Below are 23000 nucleotides of genomic sequence, written 5' to 3'. Positions count from 1 at the left end.
TGGAATTGACCTCTTTGTTTTGTTCCAAGGACTGGGTAATGTTAACTGACTGGGCCTAACCTCCCCTAGCACAGCACAGTTAAACAGCAGAAGTCTTAACTTTGTTAATGTACCTGTTGATTGATGTCTTGTTGTTGTAATGTTTGCTTATGTTGTGGTCAGTCATACATCAAGTACTTGTATGTTCACACACATACCTGTAGTACGTCTCAGTTCTACAACCTGCATGAAGCTAACTTCCTCCCTCTAACTTGGTACCTTTAGATTACATAAGCTAGGCTAACAAAGAAACTCACACCTTCCCTCCCCCACACACTAGGTGGTTTCAGCAGCCATTTTGAGTAGTTTCTTTGTTTACTGCCATTTTGTGTAGCCTTCTTTGTTCAGGTCATGTGGTCACAGTGACCACTTTGAATCGGCCATCTTGCCTTTGTCTGTGTCCCCACAGACACACCCCCATACACACATACGCACACACACACACCTGAATATACTAGATTAGACATTGCATTTTTTACTCTGTTCAATTGTAAATAAATGTCTTTAAGTATAACTACTGGTGTGTTTAATGTTGCACAAGTGTGAACGTTGCCAACCTCTACTTAGTAGAATTCCAATCCTTCAACTTTAACTTACTGTTGATATGTTAATTTGTTTATAATTATTAAGGTAATTATTAATCATAATTCTAGATTAATAGTAATAAATTGAGACTGAAATAATATTAATAATGATGCGCTGGCAACAAGTGGCAGCAAGTCCACGTAGCTCATAGTTTTTTGCAATATATTTGTATAAGTATATTTTTTTGTCGATTGATGTTTTTTATTCAACGTTGTTGTTTCGTCTGACAATGGAGAAAATAATGTACACAAAAGAAGAACTCCTGGCTTTAAAGTTTACCAGATATGGAAATAAACATCCCATACTGGCTGAGCTGAAGAAGCTGTTCCATGGATGCAGAGCCGGGGCTAAGCTAAAGGCTAGGAGATGGAGATATAAGCCTTTTCTACCATCGATCCTCATGGGAAATGTTAACTCCGTGGCTAACAAGTGTGATGAACAAGAGGCACTTGTGAAGAAACAGCGAGCATATCGTGAATTTAGTCTCATGTGTTTCACAGAGACCTGGTTAAACGACAATACTCTCAACCGTTGTGTGGATTTACCCGGCATCACTGCAGTACGAGCAGACAGAGACACCAGAGCAAGTGGAAAGAATAAAGGTGGAGGACTGGTCCTGCTTGTGAACAATAGATGGTGCAACCCCGGTCACATCACAGTGAAGGAAAAGATCTGCTGTTGGGATATTGAACTGTTGGTAGTTGGTCTTAAACCTCATTGTCGCCATAGTTGTTTACATACAACCATTAGTTTGATCCTGAGGCCAGTGAGTCTCTAAAAGACTGTTTTGAGTGTACAGATTGGAATGTACTGTTGGAGTCACAGGAAAATGATAAAACTAAGGACCCTTACCTTGATAGAATGGTTGAATGTACCACAGACTATAATAACTTCTGTATGGACACTGTAATACCAGCAAGGACTGTACACTGCTTTCCAAACAACAAACCCTGGATCACCAGTAACATCAAGACCCTTCTCAACCAGAAAAAGGAGGCCTTCAGGGATGGAGACAGGGAGATGCTCAGGTGTGTGCAACATGAGCTGAAGAGGAGATTATAGCAGACGAAGGAGGACTACAAAAAGAAAGTAGAGAGGAAGCTGCAGCAAAACAACACCAGAGAGATGTGGAAGGGGAGGACGACCACCACCAAGGCCTATGGCCTATGGCCTCTAGCTGCCTCATCTCCCTACAATCTCTGCCATTCCTATTCTGTCCTATCTTGTTTTCATTTATTTGTTCTTTATTTATTTTGTGTTTCTTTCCTTTTAAAGCGGCCTTGGGTACCTTTAAAGGTGCTATAAAAATCTGAGTATCATTATTATTATCACTGGCTATAAAGAGAAGAACAGCCAGGCAACACCAGGTGATGTGGACAAGGCCAATGAGTTCAACCTGTTCTATAACAGGTTTGACACAGCCTCACCTGTTCTCTCTCCCACTGCTACAGTTGCAGATTTTCCTATGGTATCTCCTCCACAACCTGACACTGCAGCTGCAACTCCCTCCACACTGGGGTCAAGTCTCCTGTCCTTTACAGCAGAGGAAGTGATGGCGGAGCTCAAGAGGCTACGTGGAAAAGCAACAGGCCCGAATGGTGTGTGTTTTAGGCTGTTAAAGGACTGTGCAGCCCAGCCGGCTGAGCCTCTCCAGGGGATCTTTAACTAAAGCATACAAACAGGGAGGGTCCTGGTCCTGTGGAAAACATCATGTCTTGTTATGGTACCTAAAGTTGGACGATTGGCTCAGATAAATGACTACAGACCGGTGGCCCTCACATCACACATCATGAAGACACTGGAGTGGCTGCTTCTCCACCTTCTGAGGCCACAGGTTGAACATGCACTAGACCCCCTACAGTTTGCCTACAAAGAACATATTGGAGTGGATGATGCCGTCCTTTACATGCTCCACCGGGTCCATTCTTACCTGGATGAGCCAGGTGGTTACATGGGGATTATGTTCTTTGATTTCTCAAGTGCATTTAACACCATCCAACCCCCCATTCTTAAAGACAAGCTGGAAGGGATGGGGGTGGATCCCTGCTTCACGTCATGGATTGTGGATTACCTGACAAGATGACCAAAGTACTTCAGGCTGGGTAACTGTGTCTCTGGGAAAGTGATGAGCAGCACTGGGGCCCAACAGGGGACTGTTCTGGCTCCGTTCCTGTTCACCCTGTATATGGCGGACACAGCTATTATGGCCTGTATCAGGAACGGGCAGGAAGAGGAGTACAGGGATCTGACAATGGCCTTCAGTGAATGGAGCTACAAGAACTGCCTCCTTCTGAACACCTGGTCAACACTTCCCTGAACACGGATGCCATCTACCAGAAGGGGCAGAGCCAGCTCTTTTTTCCTCAGGAAGCTTAGGTCCTTTGACATCTGCAGTGAAATGCTGCACGTTTTATCGGTCAGTGGTGGCCAGTGTACGCGTCTGCTGTAGTCTGCTGGGGCAGCAGCATGTCAGACACGAACACAAAGATACTGCATAAGCTGGTTAAAAAGGCTGGGTCTGTGCTGTGCAGGAGTCTGGACTCACTCAAGGACTGTCGTGGAGAGACACATGCAATGTAAGATGGAGGCCATCTTGGACAATATCAACCATCCTCTCCACAACATTCTGGCAGGACAGAGAAGCAGCTACAGGTGCAGCAAACGTCTCATCTCACTGCGCTGCAGAACAGAGATGTTCAGGAGATCCAAAGGAAGTGGACTAATCTAATTATTATTGTTTATTTATTATTAACTGTTTTTATTATTATTATTATCAACAATAATGGACACATGAATTTCCCCTAGGGGATAAATAAAGTATCTATCTATCTATCTATCTATCTATCTATTGGGTATTTTGCCTATTAGTTTAGGCTGGTGCCCCCAAGGACTTTAATTCATTTTAAAGTTATTATTTAATATTAGTATTTTTTTTTTTTTGAAGTATATTTTTTTGGGCTTTTGTAACTTTATTGGACAGGATAGTAAAGAGAGACAGGAAATGGGGAGGCAGAGAGAGGGGGAATGACATGCAGTAAAGGGCCATCCGATGCAGGATTCAACCGGGGCCTGCTGCTGCGAGGACTGTAGCCTCTACATATGGGGTGCCTGCTCAACCCAATGCGCCACTCAACGCCCCATAATATTAGTATTTTTAATATTAATATTTTCTTAATTTATGATAGCCAATAAATTGATAGACAACTGAAGATCCAACATTTATGGTGTCTAGCTCATGAGGCAGAGCTCAGACCCAAAATCAGAAAGGTCCTTGATCTTCAAGTTAGCAGGTAAGACAAACTGACACAGTTTCTGTCTGGTTGAGGGATCTTTAGTGATCCTCAACAGGACTCCATCTTGGACTTTAAGCTGGTGCCACTGCTTGTACAATTTGTGCTCTAGGAGTTAACTTACTACTCTCTCATCTAGATGGCAGCTTACCCCGCTCCTCAAATGACAGGACCTCCCCTATGACTGGGTCCAGTTCTTGGCTGTGCCGGAGCTCATCAATAGAAAGGGCTGGAAGTGTGTCTTGTTCTGAGGGTGCCACCTAAGGAAGAGCCTTGAGAAACTGTATTGCCCTTGCCTTGAACCTTGCTGTGGAAAACATCGTGGACTCGTTCCTCCTCGGTTCCCTTGACTTCAGCCAGAAGATTTCTCATATGAGTCACTGATGCAAAAGAGTCCGTACTTAGCGCATCAGCCACATTGTTCTTCACCCCAGGGATATATTTGAGGTTGAACATGTAAGGGGATACCTTGGCCACCCACCAATGTTCACAAACGTCAAGTTTTGGTTTTGTCATTACATAGGTTAAGGGATTATTATTGGTCCACACTTGAAAGAATGACCCCTCAACCAATGACTCAACTTTTCTTGAGTGCCAAAAATTCTGGATACCTCTTTTGTGAGCCTGTGAGGGTCTTGCTTGCAAAGGTGATAAGACATGTCTGGTATTTGGGACAAAACTGCCCCGACGCTGTCAAGCGAAGCGTTAATGGACAGGTTAAATGGTTTGGAGAAGTCCGGGTGTGCGAGGACTGCACAGTAGAGAAGCTTCTGCTTGAGGCTGAGAAAAGCAGAGTCACAGTCATCGGTCCAGTTTGTGGGCTTGAGCTTCCTGAAGACACAGATTTTGTTTTAACTTTCCAACCTTTTTTTGACTGGCTATAAGGGCGAAAAGAGGCTTCACAATGGAGGCGTAGTTGAGTATAAAATGTTGGTAATAAAAAACCATCCCCAGGACTGATTTCATTCTTTGTAAATTACTTCACTCATACCACACACATCGCACACATTACACGCATCACACGCATCACTTAAGCTTAAATTGCGTTGACTTGGTAACAAGAGTTGTCTGCAATGAACAGACCACATTGCTTACACTACATACACAATGTAGCATTGCCCTCATACCACAACCACAGGTACTAGGTTAGCTCAGTGTCTATGTCAGTCCCTGCCTGCAGCTGCATTCTGATGAAATTGCAGGTAGTCAGACAGACTGAACCTGGGAAGGAAAAGAAACTACTTTACTTTCTACAACGCAGTACATGCAGGGCAACAGTGGCCTAATGAATAATGATCGTGTACTGGCATATATGCGACCATGTGTTAATTTTAACTGGCAGACTCACAAAATTGGGATAGTCGCATATGGGACCATTTTGGTTGCAGTCTGGTGATACAGTCAGTGGACGTTCACTGTAAAGTGCAACAGAAGGAAGTGGAAGTGGCTGAGGAAAAAAAGTAATGTGAAGAATGTTAAACTACCTGAGGTTACATCTCCTCCCCAATATCACTTTTAGGACCACCACAATTCAAGTTTTTTAAACATAACTTGTGCCAAAAAACACAATGATTAATGTCCTTACAAATTCACCCATTTTTAAGCCACTAGGGGCAAGTGAAAAATCACTGTTGCAAACAGTACAGTGACTGAAATCGTTTTAGTGCTATTAGGCTGTGATGCCCTTCACTCTCCTCTGGACTTTTGTTGCCATGGTACTGCAGGACACCCAACTGAACTGATGGAAGATGACAGAGAGACCCCCCACAAAGAAAAGTGGAGTAGAATTAGGATGCTCTGTCTCTCTGTCTCTTCTTAAAAAAAAAGACGATTCCAGTAGTCAGGGAGCTAGAGACTCCTGGAACTGGTGAGACGTCTGTAAAAAGTTTCATGATAATTTTTTTTTTTTTCAGGCTTTTTGTGCCTTTATTGATAGTGCAGTAGAGAGAGACAGGAAATGGGGAGGCAGAGTGGGGGAATGACATGCAGGTAAGGGCTTGTCCCATGCGGGACTCGAACCGGGGCCATCTGCAGCGAGCACTGTAGCCTCTACACATGGGGCGGATGCTCATCCAACTGAGCTACTCGCACCCCAGGTTCATGACATTTTGTCGAGCAGCTGAGCATTTTTAGCATGACTTGGGACTGTTTAGGGACTGACGTTTTTCAGCCCACTTCAGTTTGCACGCCTCACACCACTCTAAAGTTCCAGATATATCATCAGTAATGTGTGTGTGTGTGTCTTCATCAGGCCTGCTAACCTTGGAAAATGGAGGATCAGAGACCGGAAGTGTCGGCAAAATGGACACGATGCAGCTGATCATCTATTACTAGTCAGTACAGCTTCTTATGTTCCTATTCAAACAAAGGGGTGTGTACACTACATTTGTACATATGTGTCATGAAGGCTCAGCTGTGTTTTTGACAAAAGATATTTTCTTTAACGTTAAAATTCTTTTTATGCAGCGAGAGCTGTTGAGTTGAGAGAGGAGAAAACATGATAGTCCTGTGGAAGAAAAGATTCAATCATGATCATACAGTTTATTCTTTCAGATATGTGACATGACTGACCTCCTGCCGCCTACCATCATCCCCTTTTCTTAGGCTTAGATAGGGGATTCTGACACCTTCTGATATTTTCTCTACAGGAAATTTTATGATATAAAGTCCTCTGGAAAAAACAAATACAGCAGGATTAGTCTTTTTACTTCTTGTAAAAAACACTGAAAGCTAAGGAAAGGCTGGAAAAGAGGTGGAGAAATAAATACAGATCATCAGCATCACTAAAAAGTCATGCAGTCTTATTTTAGGACTCAACATGTCTCATCATTCAACTGGTCTCTGCTTGTTTTATGCAGTAAACTGGCTCGTAAGTGGAATCGTTGGCTACGGCGTAAATGCAGAGTGTATGTGAAGTCCAAACTCTTCTACTGGTGGGTCATCATGCTCGTCTTCTTCAACACACTGGCCATCGCCACAGAGCATCACAAGCAGTCTGAGAGACTCACAAACTGGCAAGGTCAGAGCATAACACATCGGCCTATAGGCAACTCATCCTGTGTTTAAATGTGATGATCATTTATTTGCTTCCTCTGAGTGAGAGGAAAAAACACACACTTACAGTGAGGAAGAAATATGCACTGGCAGTGAGAGGAAGAAACTCACAGTCACAGTGAGAGGAAGGAACACAGTCACAGGGAGAGGAAGAAACACGCACTCACAGTGAGAGGAAGAAACATGCACTCACAATGAGAGGAAGAAATACACACTCACAGTGAGAGGAAGAAATACACTCTCACAGTGAGAGGAGAAAAACACACTCACAATGAGAGGAAGAAACACACACTCAGTGAGAGGAAGAAACACACTCACAGTGAGAGAAAGAAACACACACTCACAGTGAGAGGAGAAAAACACACTCACAGTGAGAGGAAGAAACACACACTCAGTGAGAGGAAGAAACACACACTCAGTGAGAGGAAGAAACATACTCACAGTGAGAGGAAGAAACATACTCTCAGTGAGAGGAAGAAACATACTCTCAGTGAGAGGAAGAAACATACTCACAGTGAGAGGAAGAAACATACACATACAGAAACAAATTCAATCATATTATCAATGATGTAAAACACTTTACCTTTGAATTAACCAAATATATAAATAAAATAATATATAAATAATAAATATTATGTCAATATTTTATACATATTTCACTTTATACTTTATTATATATATCATAATATATCTTATCTTTTGCAAACCATGAAGTTCATTATGAACAAAAGCATTACAATTTAACTCAGCTGATGGTCTCATAAATTAGCCTAAATATTTCTTTTACTTGGGTCTGACATTGGACCTGGTAATGAGAATCCACACTAACAGTACTAACAGAGTATGGTCACAGAAGATCTACATGAATCTAAAATATCCTGAGGTTAGTTTAGTATCTAATTCTAAAACCTTCCACTCATACTTTCAGTCTGTCCTAGCAGAAGGTTTTGTTCAAATCTTTCTGGTGTTATTCACCTGTCTTCTGTCTGATGGTCTCTGCTTGACATTGAGAGACAATGGGGTGCTGTAGAAATAAACAATAAAGCAATGCTATCAGTCTCTCTGTGTGGCCTGTGTGGAAACACAGCCTAATACTGTGTACTGAGACCTAAAGACCTGATGATAAAATAATCATTTGTTATTCTCTGAGGTCAGTGGACACTGACCCTTCACTAACCCTCAGTTGTTGGCACTGTTTTATACCAGCAGGATAAAATGTACACTGAACTAGAATCAGGAATAACACAATGAGGTCATTGTGTTATTCCTCCACCAACCAGTCAAGTGTCAGGAAGTACGGTCGCAGTCTCTCCTTCCTGAGCTACAGTCAGGGCTGGAGGCACTATATTTTCAGGTCGTTAACGCAAATGTCTCTAAGGATAAAATGAAGTGATGACATTTTATATCAAAAAGATCAAAGTTCAACTTCACTCTTACATCGTAATGTTCTGTAAAAACACTTCTGGCTATTATTCAGTGTTGTAGCTCAGGAAGGAGAGACTGTGACCATGCTTACTGATACTTGGCTGGTTGGTGAAGGAAACAACCAGGAGGAGGTGATTCTAGTTAATGTACGCAATGGCTGCATCAGATCAATCATTCAATCAATTGATTTTCTAATAAAACAGTGCTTTGTCATTTTCTGTAAAATTCAATTCAGTCTTAATGTAATTAATGACTTGATAAACAGTTTTCAGAGGTAACAAATGATTGTATTTAAAAACTGAAAATTTATTAACTTATATGATGAAGTCCATATTTTCAATGACGTTGATCCACTGTCTTCCTCCTGATGGTGTGGGACCAAACCGTCACTGACAGACAATGCCAACAAGCTGCTGCTGTCCATGTTTGCTCTGGAGATGTTCATGAAGATGTATGCACTGGGTTTACCCTCTTACTTCATGTCGCTCTTCAACCGCTTCGACTGCTTTGTGGTGTCCACTGGTATCACGGAGCTCATCCTCGTCCACATGGGCATCATGTCAGTCATGGGTATCTCTGTGCTGCGCTGCATACGCCTGCTGCGCCTGCTCAAAGTCACCAGGTGAGCTGTAATTACCCAGAAGTCACTGCGCAGCATATAAGTCTTCACCTCAAATATTTGATGTAAGCCTGTTGACTAGCACAGTTAATCTGTAATTTTAAAGTTATTCTCTTGTTCTGTTAGGTTTTACTGTTTGTAAGTAACTCCTTAAATTCTCTTTAATTTGAGTAAACACAAACATGTGGCTTAAATAAAACTTAGCTTTTATTTATCCATGTATTTATTTGTTAGGTTAGCAATAAAAAACCTAATCAGTAAAACCAATAACCAGTATCCTCAATGTGCAAACCTAAACCTAACCCTCTCTGCAGGACAAACTCCAGCCTTTGTCAACAGGACGGTCACACCCATGCAAATGACAGAAACTATAGATACAACAGCTGCTGGTCCAGTTAGATTAAGAGACAATACCCTGCCACAAAAGGGCAGTAAATTATATGATGAATGAAGCAGGCATCAGATCCTATATTGGACAGAAGCTGTTATGAGATCAGATGTAAGGAGATATATCACTTCAATACAGCTCACCACTATTCAGTGTAAATATCACCTTTGACCTTTAACTGATCTCATGAATGATTTATTGTATATCAAAAACGATTTAATTTGACTGTGTGACTCTGACTCTTGACTGTGAGTTTATTTTATAGTGTTGTGCATTTTATTTTGGCTTGTCAGCTGGAATTATACAACAATATTTACATACGAAATATGAGGAAGACTTTGGTAACTAGACTCAATGAATGTGAAGCATCTTCATTAAGTTTAGGTACATAGGAAGACAGGAGATACAACAGGATCCTAGGAGCCTAACAGCAGACACAGCAACAGGGAAAAGTAAGGTCAAAAGAGCAGGGGTTGCCATGACAACAGAGGTATTGGTTTCTTAAGTCCCAGATACATATTATATACCTATAATTTAATCTAGGACATTGGTGTCTCTGCATCATGTCTCTAGTCTCTTCAGCTGTTTAATCCTTACATATACAGTACATTGATTGTAAGTAGAGTCTATAATATCTATAAATTAGTGCTGATTGTAATTATGATTAATTATTATTATATCAACCGATGCTCTCTGCTGGATGTTAATGTTGTTGCTGCAGGTACTGGACCTCTCTCAGTAACCTGGTGGCCTCCCTCCTGAACTCGGTCCGCTCCATCGCCTGCCTGCTGCTGCTCCTCTTCCTTTTCATTGTCATCTTCTCCTTGCTCGGTATGCAGGTGTTTGGAGGGAAGTTCAACTTTCCCAATCAACCCAAGCCCCGCAGCACCTTCGACAGCTTCCCTCAGGCCCTCATCACTGTGTTCCAGGTGAGCATCTGCTGCTCTCAAAGGAAAGTGTGTGAGCTCTTCTAATTTGAATGGGCCCAAAACTGTCCTGGTTGAATTAACAGTAGTACAGAGAGAGAAGAAAGAAAAAAAGATGGCTGCTGATGGTCAGCTGAAGTGACTTTTACTTTCTTGGTCAGTTTTGAGTTAATGTACCTGAACTGTGCTTTTTGTACATATACAGAGGTTCTGATGCTAACAGGTCCATCAGTATTCATAGCAACTCGTTCTAAACTGATGAACATAAAGTTCAAATAGTTTGAAATGTATTAAAATTATTTGCAGTAATGTACAGTTATTTTAGTATTATTCCAGAGAATCCCCTGCAGCCGTGTTTAGGAAGGATGAAGTTGTCATAGAAATGTTCACAATGATGATAACAGTGATGTCACTATAGTGATAGATAGTCGCTATACTGTATAGTGACTGTGATGATGTGTGAGTGATGTGTTTTCAGATCCTCACAGGTGAAGATTGGAACACTGTCATGTACAATGGGATCATGGCTCATGGAGGACCCAGCATGCCAGGAATCCTCGTCAGCCTCTACTTCATCATCCTCTTTGTCTGTGGAAACTGTATCCTTGTAGTGTGTGTGTGTGTGTGTGTGTGTGTGTGTGTGTGTGTGTGTGTGTGTGTGTGTGTGTGTGTGTGTGTGTGTGTGTGTACAGACCATAGTCTTTAACTCTCCTGTCATCAGTCATCCTTCTGAACGTCTTCCTGGCCATCGCTGTGGACAACTTGGCCGAGGCGGAGTCTCTCACTTTAGCTCAGAAAGAGAAAGCAGAGGAGAAAAAACGCAAGAAAGCTCTGAGGTATGACTTCCTGGTTTTAGACTGACTTAGAACTGTGAAGCACTTTTCCACATTATATCACAAAGTCTGTGGAAACCTGAACATTACAGCCATGTGATAGTTGATCATGTCATTCTGACACCATTAGTGTTAATCACCTGGTCTATCAGCCTCAGCTCTGCTGGTACAGTCCACCAGGTGTTCAACCTGCTCCCACTCAGACACCAGGTCATCACTGATGTTAATGAGAAGCTCTAGTTCACAGTGCTGGATGCACTTTTTCTTCTCCCTGTTTATTTCTGTATGGAGCTGACTTTTTGCTACATAAGAAGCAGCTCAGACCATGATCTACAACTGACTACATGTTCCAACAGCGAGTGTTCTGCTGCTGTCTCCACTGCTGTCAGGGCTCATGTTAGTAATTATCAGTGCATGTCCATTAGACATGTCCACAATCACTATATGTAATATGTAGTTATTTTAGTCAGAACAAGATGATTCAAGTTGGAAAATACATTTCTTTAAAGTCAACAACCTGTTAAATCACCCTTTGTTTATTTACAGGGCTAACATGCCCGACAAGGCATCTGAGGAGAAGGCAAACCTGGCAAAGAAGCTGGCTGAGCAGAGAGCAAAGGGCATTGAGGGCATCCCTACTACTGCCAAAGTGAGACATCCAACACCATTCATTTAGCATGTCAACACACATTATATTATTATAATAATAACACTTTCTGACCTTCCACCGTTTTCTGCAGCTGAAAATTGATGAGTTTGAGTCTAATGTGAATGAGATCAAAGACCCGTTCCCTCCAGCAGACTTTCCTGGTAAATCAAACCTGCTCCATGGGCTGTTAATCATACTAAACTCAGAGGGATAGAGGCCTTTGCTAATCTTCTTTATCGTGGCTAGGTGATGATGAGGAGGAAGACCCTGAGATCCCAGAAAGCCCCAGACCTCGTCCAATGGCAGACCTGCAGCTGAAGGAGGAAGCAGTGCCAATGCCAGAGGCCAGCTCGTTTTTTATCTTTGGACCTCAGAACAAGTAAAATGCTGCTGAGAGCTAGTGCCAATGGAAATGTAGTTGAGCCAGTTTTATTTATATAGCTTAATCAGTCATAAAAGATCTTAACAGTCTGTACAGGATCCAGTACCTCTGTCCTTTAACAGGCAGAGAATGACAGTAGGATGATCTTATAAATATAGAATTTTATCAACAGTCTGAAACAGCAGAAAATGATAAATTTAATATTTAAAATGTCAAATAATATTCAGTCTTTACAGAATACAAACATGTTATCATATGTCATGGTCTTAATATCCACCAAGTTTTTGTTGGTAATGAATTTAGCAGTGTGTGTTTGGTGGTAACAGTTCAAACACTGTCTCAATGTGTGGTGGTTCATGTCAGTTTCTGATGGATAAGTGGAGTTTCTATCAGTGGGATAGAACCTGGAGTTCACCTGTTGTTGTCCTTATGTGGTGTTCATAAGGAGACACAGCCGATAGTGTGTGGACTTCAGGCTCTTTTGCTGTTCCTCATCTCATAAATTACATAGATTAGGTTGGAGAGAAAAGTCTGTATCTCCTTAAAATATGTTTTTAGTTACCGATGACCAAGAAAGATCAAGTTAAACTGAACCACACGTGTTGGTCTGACTTTAGAGTCAGAGTCCTTCCTCTGAAAATGAAAATGTACCCACTATGATCCAGTGGTTAATAAACTCTAGTATGTCTAGGAACACACAAACACACTTTATTCATTTTGCACATGCCAACAACCAACAATCTCCTTTGCGACAAAACTGCTGTAAAACAGCTGTGTGTCGCAACATCTACAGCCACAACAGTTGTGGCTCATACACAACTGCTGGGAGGTCAGCCTGCTCAACTTGATGTCCATCTGTGGGCTGTGGCTGTTCCACTGGAAAGTCCAAATCTGCAGCCATGAAGCCCCAGTTCTCAGTGACATTGCGTGTAGTGGGGTGTAGTGGTACCTTCTGAAGTCAACTGGCATGCCACCATGATCCAGGTGGAAAGTTGCTGCTCCTAACTGGTCGGTGACCTGCAACGGTGAAGACCAAAAGCAGAGTAGTTTGTGGTTCCGATGTGGTGTGATCTGACACTGGTGGCTGGCAACCCTGCTCCTCTGTTGGGCTGATGCAGGTGCAGTAGTTATCTGTGGCCACAGTTGATCTAAAGGAAGCTGTAGCTCACAGCCCATCATGAGGTGGGCCAGAGAGGTACCTGTGGTTGAGTGTGGTGTAGCACTATAGTGTAGCAGAGTATGAATCAACTCGGCTAAGAAGGGAAGGCCATCAGCCAGATGTGCTCTGATGCTGTTTCTCAGTGTCTTGTGAACCTCTCCATGCCTCCGTTGGCCTCTGGGTGCAAGGCAGTGCGAATATGAGTGATCCCCTTATCCTCCAGGAAGGATGGGAATTTAGCTGAGGTATGTATTTGTTTTGTGTTTTTTTTTTGTGTTTTTGTTGTTGCATCGTTTCTGTATTTGCAGCTTGTTTCGCTTATTGGAAGTGTTTTGAGCTGTTGCAACGCATTTGCCCTTGTCGGCCACGGTAGGTTAGTCTACTGCAGCAGCCCGGTGCTGAAAGCTCCTAACTTCAGCTTGACATTGGCTCAGGCTGTTTGTGTAACACAGGGATCAGAACTCCTCCAGTCTGGTGAGTCCAGTTGTGTATAAACATGTTCATGGAGACAAAGCCCTGGTGTTTGCCATGAAGTATTTTCAGGCTGATGGAGTATTTCACAACACAGTTGGGGATATGTGATGATAGTGTGTATGTAGACAGGTGTATATTCACAGACAGGTTTTCCCCACTTTTGTCTCTTGCAAATTGTTATCATGACGGAACATCAGCTTCTTTGGTGTTGGAAGAAGGTAGTTATATCATTTCTGACACTACTTTTGTGAGAAGTTTGTAAAGTCCCGATCTTGTCTACAAAATTTTATAGTTGAAGGTGAGAAGGTACTTGGTGGGTCATATGTACTTGCCCTCCTGATCTGTCACTGGGATGTAAGAACAGGGAATGTGTCCTCACTACATGAACATGGTCTCAGTTTAATGTGACCAGATTAGGTCCAATAATATCATATATATGAGACCAAACATGTTGTTTTTTTTGTTTTTTTTTAAACCTTTCAGGTTCCGGAAGCTCTGCCATCGAATTATCAATGCAACTACTTTTACCAACATCATCCTCCTCTTCATCCTGCTGTCGTCAATTTCTTTAGCTGCTGAGGATCCCATTGACCCCATGTCTTTCAGGAACCAGGTGACAAAGTGCATGTCTGCTTCACTGTAATGTAATGTTTTTTTGTTAGTAAATGTTTTTATTTATTTGAAACACAGGTTATACATGATGCTCTTTCATTATGTTACAAGCCTCTGATACCTACTACCACAGAGTAATCGAAAAAAGGAAAGAAAAGAAAAAAATAGAAAATCACAAATACTTGTGTATTCTCTCATCCACCTGCATGCCCCTGTATCCATATACATACACCAAACTGAGAAAAAAGTAGTAAATAAGTATATATGTTTATCTGCACTCACACATACTCTCCCACAAACCTTCCCTTCACCCACACATTTCCATTCTTTTGATATCGACCACAAAATCCACATACATACATCCTCCAACTTATAAAAAAATAAAATTAAAAAACTGGCTGCATAAATGTCCACCTATAACCTAGAATGTCTAATAATAAAAAAAAAAACAAAATAAAAAGAGTCGAAACAGAACCAATGGAGTGGAGCAGAACATAGGGGGAGCTATTATGATAAATTACCCAAAATTTTACATAAAGGTTGCTACATAGTTTATCCAAGTTTTCCAACACCTTTAAAACTTGTCTTGTTCAAGTCTAACAATAAATGTAGGCTTCTCCATTATAAAAATATCCTGAACCACATTGACCCAGTCCTCGAGTATCTGCTGTCAACCACTTCCTTGTGATTGCTTTCTTGCTTGCTAATAATAATAAAGATATTATACATATATTTCTAATGCCTTCACTGTGACCATTCTTAAACCTAAATACAAAGTCTCGAAGATAAAACTTTCTCCATGGCCATTTTAATTTTCTCCCAATATTTTCAAAGGGCTGGACAGTCCCAGATCAAATGAAAATGATTTGCTTTAGTTGCACCACAGGACCTCCAGCATGTTGTGTCTCCTCCTGGACACTTCCTTTATATACGTCGTATCTTTCCCTTTTAATTCTTGAAACCAATTATACAACTTCAGTATTATTCTGTGACCAGGGTCCAAATCATACCCCAATAAGAATATAATGAATATGCCTGAATTAATTTTGTCCAAGTCCTCTTTTCTTGTTGTTTTCTCCAAGTAGTGTCTAAGTTGCAATATCTAAAAAAGTCATGGTTTGTTAATCCAAACAGTTTTTAAGGTCCTGGAAGTGTCTTTGTGTATGTCACTGAATTTTATAAGTACTCTGTCAGCCCATTGTTTAACTCTAGCGTCCCTCGAGAGGTAGAAAGTCCTAAATCATATCCTATCCATCTCATAATCTGATATGGTCCTTTGGTCCTGTTATCATTGACCACCCTTTTGCCAAATCTTACGAGATGTCTTCATCCACAGATTCCCCTCCTTTAAATGATTTATCAAACCACTGTCGCCTATAATCCCTTGCAATGGAATTTTGCTTGATATCTGGCATTTCCACTTAGCTTTATAAAATGGGTTGCATATGCTGACCAAGGTTTTTATCTGTACAGCCTGGTAATGATTTTTGATATTTGGAAGGGAGAGGCCACCTTTATCCTTAACCAGTGTGAGAGTCTTAAACCTAATCCCTGGCCTTTTTTCCTGCCAAATGAGTCGTAACATCATTTTGGAGACTATTTGAATGTCAGAATTTGGGACTTGTGGTTATTTAGTATACAGCCTGATAATAATCTGTATTCTGTTAGAGTTGTAAGCAGTTCTAGTAAGAAAATAGATGGACGCCCCAAATATATCAAAGTATCGTCTGCAATCAGGGCTATTTTTGCTTCTCTTGAGACATCATAATTCCATGTATCTTCTTATTTTGTCTTATCCACTGACTCAAGGGTTCTATAATCACAAATAGGAGTGGGCAAATGGGGCAGCCCTGTCGGCATCCCCTTTCTAATTCGAAAGTGTTTGATAATCCACCATTAATCTGTATTTTAGGTGTTGGTTTGTAATACACTGTTTTTATCGTCCTAACAAAATGTTCATGGACCTGGAATCTGTACAATACCTTGTATAAATAAGACCAATCAATGGAGTCTAACACCTTCACTGCATCTAACACCAGCAAGACCGTTCTATATTATTTTTGCTGATGTGGTTAATCACATGCAACGTCCACCTAACCTGGGTTTGCCTCTGCCTAATAAATCCTGTCTGGTCCAATTGGGTAATAGCTGCAAGAATTGTTCCTAATCATCTTGCTGGGATTGATCTGAAAAGTTTATTATCTTTATTCAGCGCACTAACTGGCTGATAGTTGGAGCTATCTCATTTTGGTCTAACTTATCCTTCCCTTCTTTTGGTATTACAGCTGTGACCGCTTCCCGCTATGATGGGGGGATTTTGTCCTTTCTGTAGAACCTAGTTAAATGTTTTCAGTAGCAGTGGTGATAGAGAATTGTTATAGGTCTTATAGGCCCCTAAGTACATTTGAATTCAGTGTCCCTACAAAAGTGTTCTTGTTTTTTATATACAAATCTAGATAAATAGGACTGTGATCAGACAAATCCATCACTCCAATTTTACAGGATTTCACAAAACCAATATCTTTGTTGTACATAAAGAAATAGTTGATCCTTGAATAAGATCTGTGAGATGTTGAGTAAAAGGTGTAGTCTCTTACTGTAGGGTTGAGCCCTCTCCATACATCACATACATCACATCTCCCTTAGCATCGCTCAAATTTTCTTGCTCACTCCATTATGTTGGGTCTGAGTTAATTCTGAAACATCCCATTTTGGGTCCAGTCTTAAATTAAAGTCACCTCCGAAAATCCCCATTCCCTGAGCTTTAGTGATCATTAGATCAAAATTTGTCTGTAAAATCCCCATGCCTCCCCTGGAAGTGCATATACATTTAAAAGAGAGATTTCTGTACCTTCTCATCTTCCCTTAACCATATTGTATGTTCCCTCCTTGTCTCTGATTTCTAAAATCTATTCAAAATTTACCCTGGCCGATATCAATGTTGCCACCCCCCTTATACATCCTGAATTATAAAATGTTGAAAAAACCTGATCAAAACCCTGTCTTCTAAGTTTAATATTTCCCCTCTGCCATTCAATCTTGAGGTCGTTTGTGTGAGGCAATTCCAGTTTCTCCTTAACGCTAGGACCGCCAGCATTCTAGCACCCCCTAAAGCTGCCACAACGGTCTCGTCACGTTTATTTACATTGTTTAGGTTTACAAGCAGCTCTTGAAGTGGAAAAAATAACTGCTAGTACTTCTCCTTCTTCATACAATGTCGTGTTGGGGGTCAGGGGTGAGGGTGTGTGTGTGTTGGGGGGGGGGGGGGGGGGGGTAGATTATAGAAGAAATGATTGACTAAAAGTGACCACAGCACATGCCCTGACGACTACCACTTGCACACACCTGCATCTGGAGACAGGTGTTTCGCTCTCGATTTCCAAGAGCGCTGTGTGTCGGCTGTTTCGCGGTCTATGAGGTTTATTGGATTGTTATTTGTTGTTATTGTTTATTATGTACAGCCAGATGTGCCAGCCGACAGTGACTTTCCTCATCACTAAACCATCAGACTCCCCCTTGCTAAGGTCCTGAGAAAGTGACTCTTGCTCTCTCTCCAGATCTGCATATAAAAGTGTAGGTCTAATGTTGAATGAAAACAATAAGTGAAAAAAATAGATGTGTGAATACCGCAAAATTGAAACATTACTATGGCCACAGCTGGCCACAGCAGTCTATATGACTGTTTTGGCGTCAGAGGAACAAATGCTCAGAAATCTTGTGTTTTTTATTTTAATACCTTCTAGGCTTCAGAAAACATCATAAACACTGTCTTCGAGGTTCTAGTATTAAGCAGATTGTCCACTGTCCTTCTTTCCTTCCTCTATGCTGTGTAGTCTTATATTTTCCCGTCTTGATCTCCCCTGATCCAGTAGCCTAGACTCTAACTTCACCTGTAGCTTTAGCAATTCCCTCTTGGCCTCCTCCAACCCTTGCTGTCTATCCTCTGTCTGAAATTCATGTTTCAGCCTCCTCTATTCTGCTGTTGTTTATCTTTATGTCCCTTTTGAATTTCTCAGAGAATGTCTCCATTTTCACGCTGAAAGTCTCTCTGTTCCTGTAATAACATCTGTAGGTTAGCAAAGTCGGTAGCCAGCTATAGGTCCCCCCATATCCAAGTGGCTATTGTCGTCTTCAGCAGTCCATTCTTTTACGTTAAATGTTTTTTTGTCTTTCTTTGGGCATCGTTTTAACGTCTCTTTGATATCACATGATAATAACTATTATCCCATGTCAAAAGACGATGTTATATGTCATATGTCATAGGGAGCCCTGAAATTACATTGCCCTGAAATTACATTGCTTTCCTCATAGCCACCCAGTGTTTTACTTTGTAATGTAATGTTGAATTAAAATCACATTATTATTTTGTATCAGATTATTGTTAATATTATAAATGATGTGACATTTCCAGGTGTTGGCCTATGCTGATATCGTCTTCACGTCAGTGTTCACAGCTGAAATTGTGCTCAAGGTAAGAATAAACACCAGAGGAAATAATGTTGATAGAGGTGGATTACAAAGTAAAGAAGGAACCTGAAATGGTGTGGAGAAACACTGCGAATCTATCCATTTTTCCATCCATCTATCAATGAAAGTTTTTTATTTAAATATGTTTGTTTGTTTTTTCTGTTTAGTTAGAATGCAAACTTGTGAAAGGAAAAACAAAAAAACGAACCAAAACCTAGGCTTTATCCCATTTCACCCCTTGCCATTAACACTTAGCCCTACCCCTCCATTTTCCGTGTTCATGTTTAGGCGAAGGGTGTCCCGATTCTTGTTGAGATAGAGGGGTAGGGTGAAGTGTGAGGACTAACTGGCCCTTCAAACGAATATTTTTCAGGGGCACACTTCAAACGGAGTGTTATGAGATATTTTCCTGAATGCCTTGTGAATCACCGGTAAGATGGCTGCAGAACTGACCTAAGTGACCAAAGAAACTCACAAATGTAATTTTCTCCGTTAATAAAGATTTCAAAATTATGACAACCATCTTTTTTTCAATGAATTTGGTCCTCTTCTTCATAAAAGCCACAAAAAAATTGCTAGTAGTATGCTGATGTCTCAGTAGCTATTGTTAACGTTACTTCATTGTTACCGATTTGTGCATGACAATCTCGCATTTTGGCATATTTTAATGCTGCACTCCAGCGAGTTTGCTGAACTTTACCGCTCTCATATCAATGCAGACTGTCAGGGCTGCCTACAGGGCATCGCTAACAATAGCCTGGTAATATACCAGTGTTTTTTTTCTTTTTCAATTGATCAATTGATGCATGAAATTGAAGTTGTGAAAGAATTGCATTTGTGCATGATTTTCACATTTTGGCAGCATGTTGAATCTCCGGCAAAAACATGTCGCATCTGCTTATGTAAAAGCCATCGGAGACTACTGATGATGTATTGCATTCTAAAGGGATGTCCTATTTCGAAGGTAGGGAGGATTTCAACCACTACCCGTTGTAACTCAGTTCCAAGGGGCAAGGGGTAGGGGAAGGGTAGGGGTAAAGAAATGGGATTGGGCCCTAGTCTATGTCTGGATCGCCTATGGTCAAATCCTGATTTTCTAACTGTGATATCGTCTGACAAATTCAGCAAACACATAATGAAAGACAACCACTAAGCTGAGGCATTATTTGCCTCCAGGGACTCATGTTTGTCCAAGATTTTTAATTAGGCTTATGCTTCCTAGTAGTCATAGTCATCATTTATCAGTTATCATCCATAGTCTCAAATTTGTAAATATCTGAAGAAAACTTGCAGATGAGGCAAAGTTCCTGTTAATATATAGGTCACCTACATTACCCATACCTCTCTGTTTGCAAGTGGGAAAAGCATTATCATTTAGAATAGGTACAAAGGAATGATTTTCACACAGACCTGTCACCTGTCACCTATTAGAAACATTGTTTTTTCCCCCTGTCTTTTATTTTGGAAAATCCAAATAATGAACAAAACAAATAATCACAACAGCAGCACATTTTAAAAGTATACAGAAGTAAAAACATTTGTGTCTTGATAGCAAAATAATAACATAAAATACAAATAAGAATACAATAGAATATGGCAGGGGTATATTCAATGTTCATGGACTCTGGAAAAACAGCTAATTTTCTCATTTTTGATTTTAAAAAATTGACTCATGTGGCACCTGATAATAACGAGATCAGAATCTCATAATTATGAGATCTTTTCTTGGGATGATCTCATGGTGTCTATTTTTTTTTTTTTTGCAGTGCGCTTCTATAATATCACCAATCTGCTGCTATGTTTTTTTTGTCATTTTGAAGTATTTAAATTGTTCATATTATATTATTTATCTTTTTCAAATTTTGATGCTGTCATTTTACAGTACCAGGGAGAAGAGGAATATTTTCTCTTCTCCCTGGTACTGGGAACAGATTTCAGTTTTAGTTTTATTAGTAGTCATTTACAGATATTTTACATTTTATTGTGGTCATGAATTTAAGGTAAACACAAGAAACTTGTGCTACAGAAAATGGACCAGACTCAGTGAATAGCTCCCTAAGCTTAACATCCTAAGTCCTATGATAAGTATTAATTTGGCTATACAAACCAATGAGCAGTGATAACTAACATGTCTTTGGGGTCATCAGGTGGGAACCTCCTTTCACCAGTGTTTCATCTAGTTGGTCCCACGACACCTCCAGGAGGCTAGACAGTGATCACTGGCGTCCCAGAGTCACTCCCCTAATGCCAGCCATCACTGCTCCTCACACCACAACTATTTTCTCCTTTATCTTGCCTATGCTACCACAAACAACATCATCAACTCGGACAAAACACACTAGCAGATTCAGCAAACAAACTCCCCTAACCAGTTGGAGAAAGTGGCGGCCATTTTGAATGAGGGAGGTAGAGTCAGGGAGAGGTGCCTTTTTGGGCTAGCTCTCCCCCGCCGGATTAGGCTGTGCTCTACGATAATAAATTAATTTTAATACAAATGTAGTGAACAGACAAAAGACTTTCTTTCCTCTTTAGTCCCATTTTGATCGTTTTAATTTTAGTTAAATTTAAGCAGCAAATGTTCTGAACACTTCATGACACTAACATTTGATTTTGCTATTTGTTTGTTTGTTTGTTTATAAGATAATCAGATATTATTTGTTATAAGATATACAGTATGTTGTACCCACAGCAGGGACTTCAGTGCAGTGAATTTTCAGTTGTGGTGTTCATTTCATGTGATAACCAGTCTTGTTTTTCAGATGACGACATACGGAGCGATTCTTCACAAAGGCTCTTTCTGCAGGAACTCCTTCAACATCCTGGACCTGCTGGTGGTCAGTGTGTCTCTGCTCTCAATGGGCATGGAGTAAGTGGAGTCACTCATCATTGACTCACCTCCTCTCTCAGCTCTGTTCTTTATCAGTAAATGAGTGTGTCTGTGTCATATCAGATCCAGTGCCATCTCAGTGGTGAAGATTCTCAGGGTGTTAAGGGTGCTGCGGCCCCTGAGGGCCATCAACAGAGCCAAGGGACTGAAGGTATGAGACATGTATGAATAGATCTCCACTCTAACAGATGGCCTCACACTTAGACGGTTCACGATCTCGCTGTAATGTCTCTATGTTTGCAGCATGTGGTCCAGTGTGTTTTTGTAGCTGTGAAGACCATTGGAAACATTGTTCTGGTCACCATGCTGCTGGACTTTATGTTCGCCTGCATCGGAGTGCAACTTTTCAAAGTGAGCAGAGAAGGAAACAAAGTACATTAACACTGTATTTTAGAACGTAAATGACCTATGACCTTTTCATGACAACATCACTTTTCTTCCCAGGGGAAGTTCTATGCCTGCACAGATCCAGACAAGATGACTGAGAAAACCTGCAGGTAAGGACTTTGTTGTTCAGTGATGCTGTGTAACTCTTTTTTCAGATTAAACCCCTGTCTGGTTCTGGTGTTGATCTAAATTGCTGTGAAACTCTGCTTCTGCAATTTCTGTACAAAATATTTTAAGTCAAAAGTATCACATCAGTATCAGATATTAGGTTGTTCTCTGTCTGGTTCGCACCACACTACACTGCTGACCTCACTCCACCTTGGGGCAAGGTCCAGCCCTGGTCTTTATGTGGATTTGGGATGATCTCACCTGTCTGTTTGCTTTAGAGGCTGGTACATAAAGTACCAGGAGGGGGCACTTCATGAGATGGAGGTCCATAAGAGGAAGTGGACCAACTCAGAACTGAACTTTGACAACATACTGAATGGCATGCTGACGCTGTTCACCATCTCCACCTTTGAAGGCTGGCCCAGGTGAGTCTGAGTCAGACCAGATCCCGATTAACTCACCTACCTACCTGTCATGGTCTGCCATGAAGGGACTATTTAAGTGGACAGTTTTTTTTTTTTTTTTTTACAGTTTTTGACTTTTTGTTACTTTGCTGTTTTGTTTTGAAATTACTTTCCTATTTCGTGGTTATTTTACTGCCTGTCTTTGTCCTGTTTCCCTGCCCCGCCCTAATGTGTTTCACCTGTGATCAATTACCCTTGCCTCCCTTGTGTGTATTTAGTTTCTGTGCTCCTGTTGTCTTTGTCAGTTCATCG

At 41.0% G+C, this 23000-nt stretch overlaps 1 protein-coding gene across 1 annotated transcript in view; it reads left to right on the top strand.

Moving 5' to 3' along the window:
- The window catches only part of LOC111221701 (dihydropyridine-sensitive L-type skeletal muscle calcium channel subunit alpha-1-like), a 90222-nt gene that overhangs the window by 24497 nt on the left and 42725 nt on the right, over nucleotides 1-23000 (top strand). Inside the window, exons 9-24 of the mRNA XM_022745212.1 lie at nucleotides 6166-6247; nucleotides 6773-6933; nucleotides 8790-9015; nucleotides 10122-10329; nucleotides 10805-10925; nucleotides 11048-11162; nucleotides 11706-11808; nucleotides 11900-11969; nucleotides 12055-12187; nucleotides 14307-14436; nucleotides 18847-18906; nucleotides 21662-21768; nucleotides 21853-21940; nucleotides 22033-22140; nucleotides 22234-22286; nucleotides 22563-22709. Of these exons, the coding sequence (XP_022600933.1) occupies nucleotides 6166-6247; nucleotides 6773-6933; nucleotides 8790-9015; nucleotides 10122-10329; nucleotides 10805-10925; nucleotides 11048-11162; nucleotides 11706-11808; nucleotides 11900-11969; nucleotides 12055-12187; nucleotides 14307-14436; nucleotides 18847-18906; nucleotides 21662-21768; nucleotides 21853-21940; nucleotides 22033-22140; nucleotides 22234-22286; nucleotides 22563-22709 (1912 nt within the window). The remainder of the gene's footprint in view (nucleotides 1-6165; nucleotides 6248-6772; nucleotides 6934-8789; nucleotides 9016-10121; nucleotides 10330-10804; nucleotides 10926-11047; nucleotides 11163-11705; nucleotides 11809-11899; nucleotides 11970-12054; nucleotides 12188-14306; nucleotides 14437-18846; nucleotides 18907-21661; nucleotides 21769-21852; nucleotides 21941-22032; nucleotides 22141-22233; nucleotides 22287-22562; nucleotides 22710-23000) is intronic.

This window comes from Seriola dumerili, unplaced genomic scaffold (assembly GCF_002260705.1).
Source record: "Seriola dumerili isolate Sdu_G_001 unplaced genomic scaffold, Sdu_1.0 BDQW01000088.1, whole genome shotgun sequence".
NCBI classification, from domain to species: domain Eukaryota; kingdom Metazoa; phylum Chordata; class Actinopteri; order Carangiformes; family Carangidae; genus Seriola; species Seriola dumerili.
Note: the sequence above shows the minus strand (reverse complement) of the source record. Positions and strands in the feature narration are given on the sequence as shown.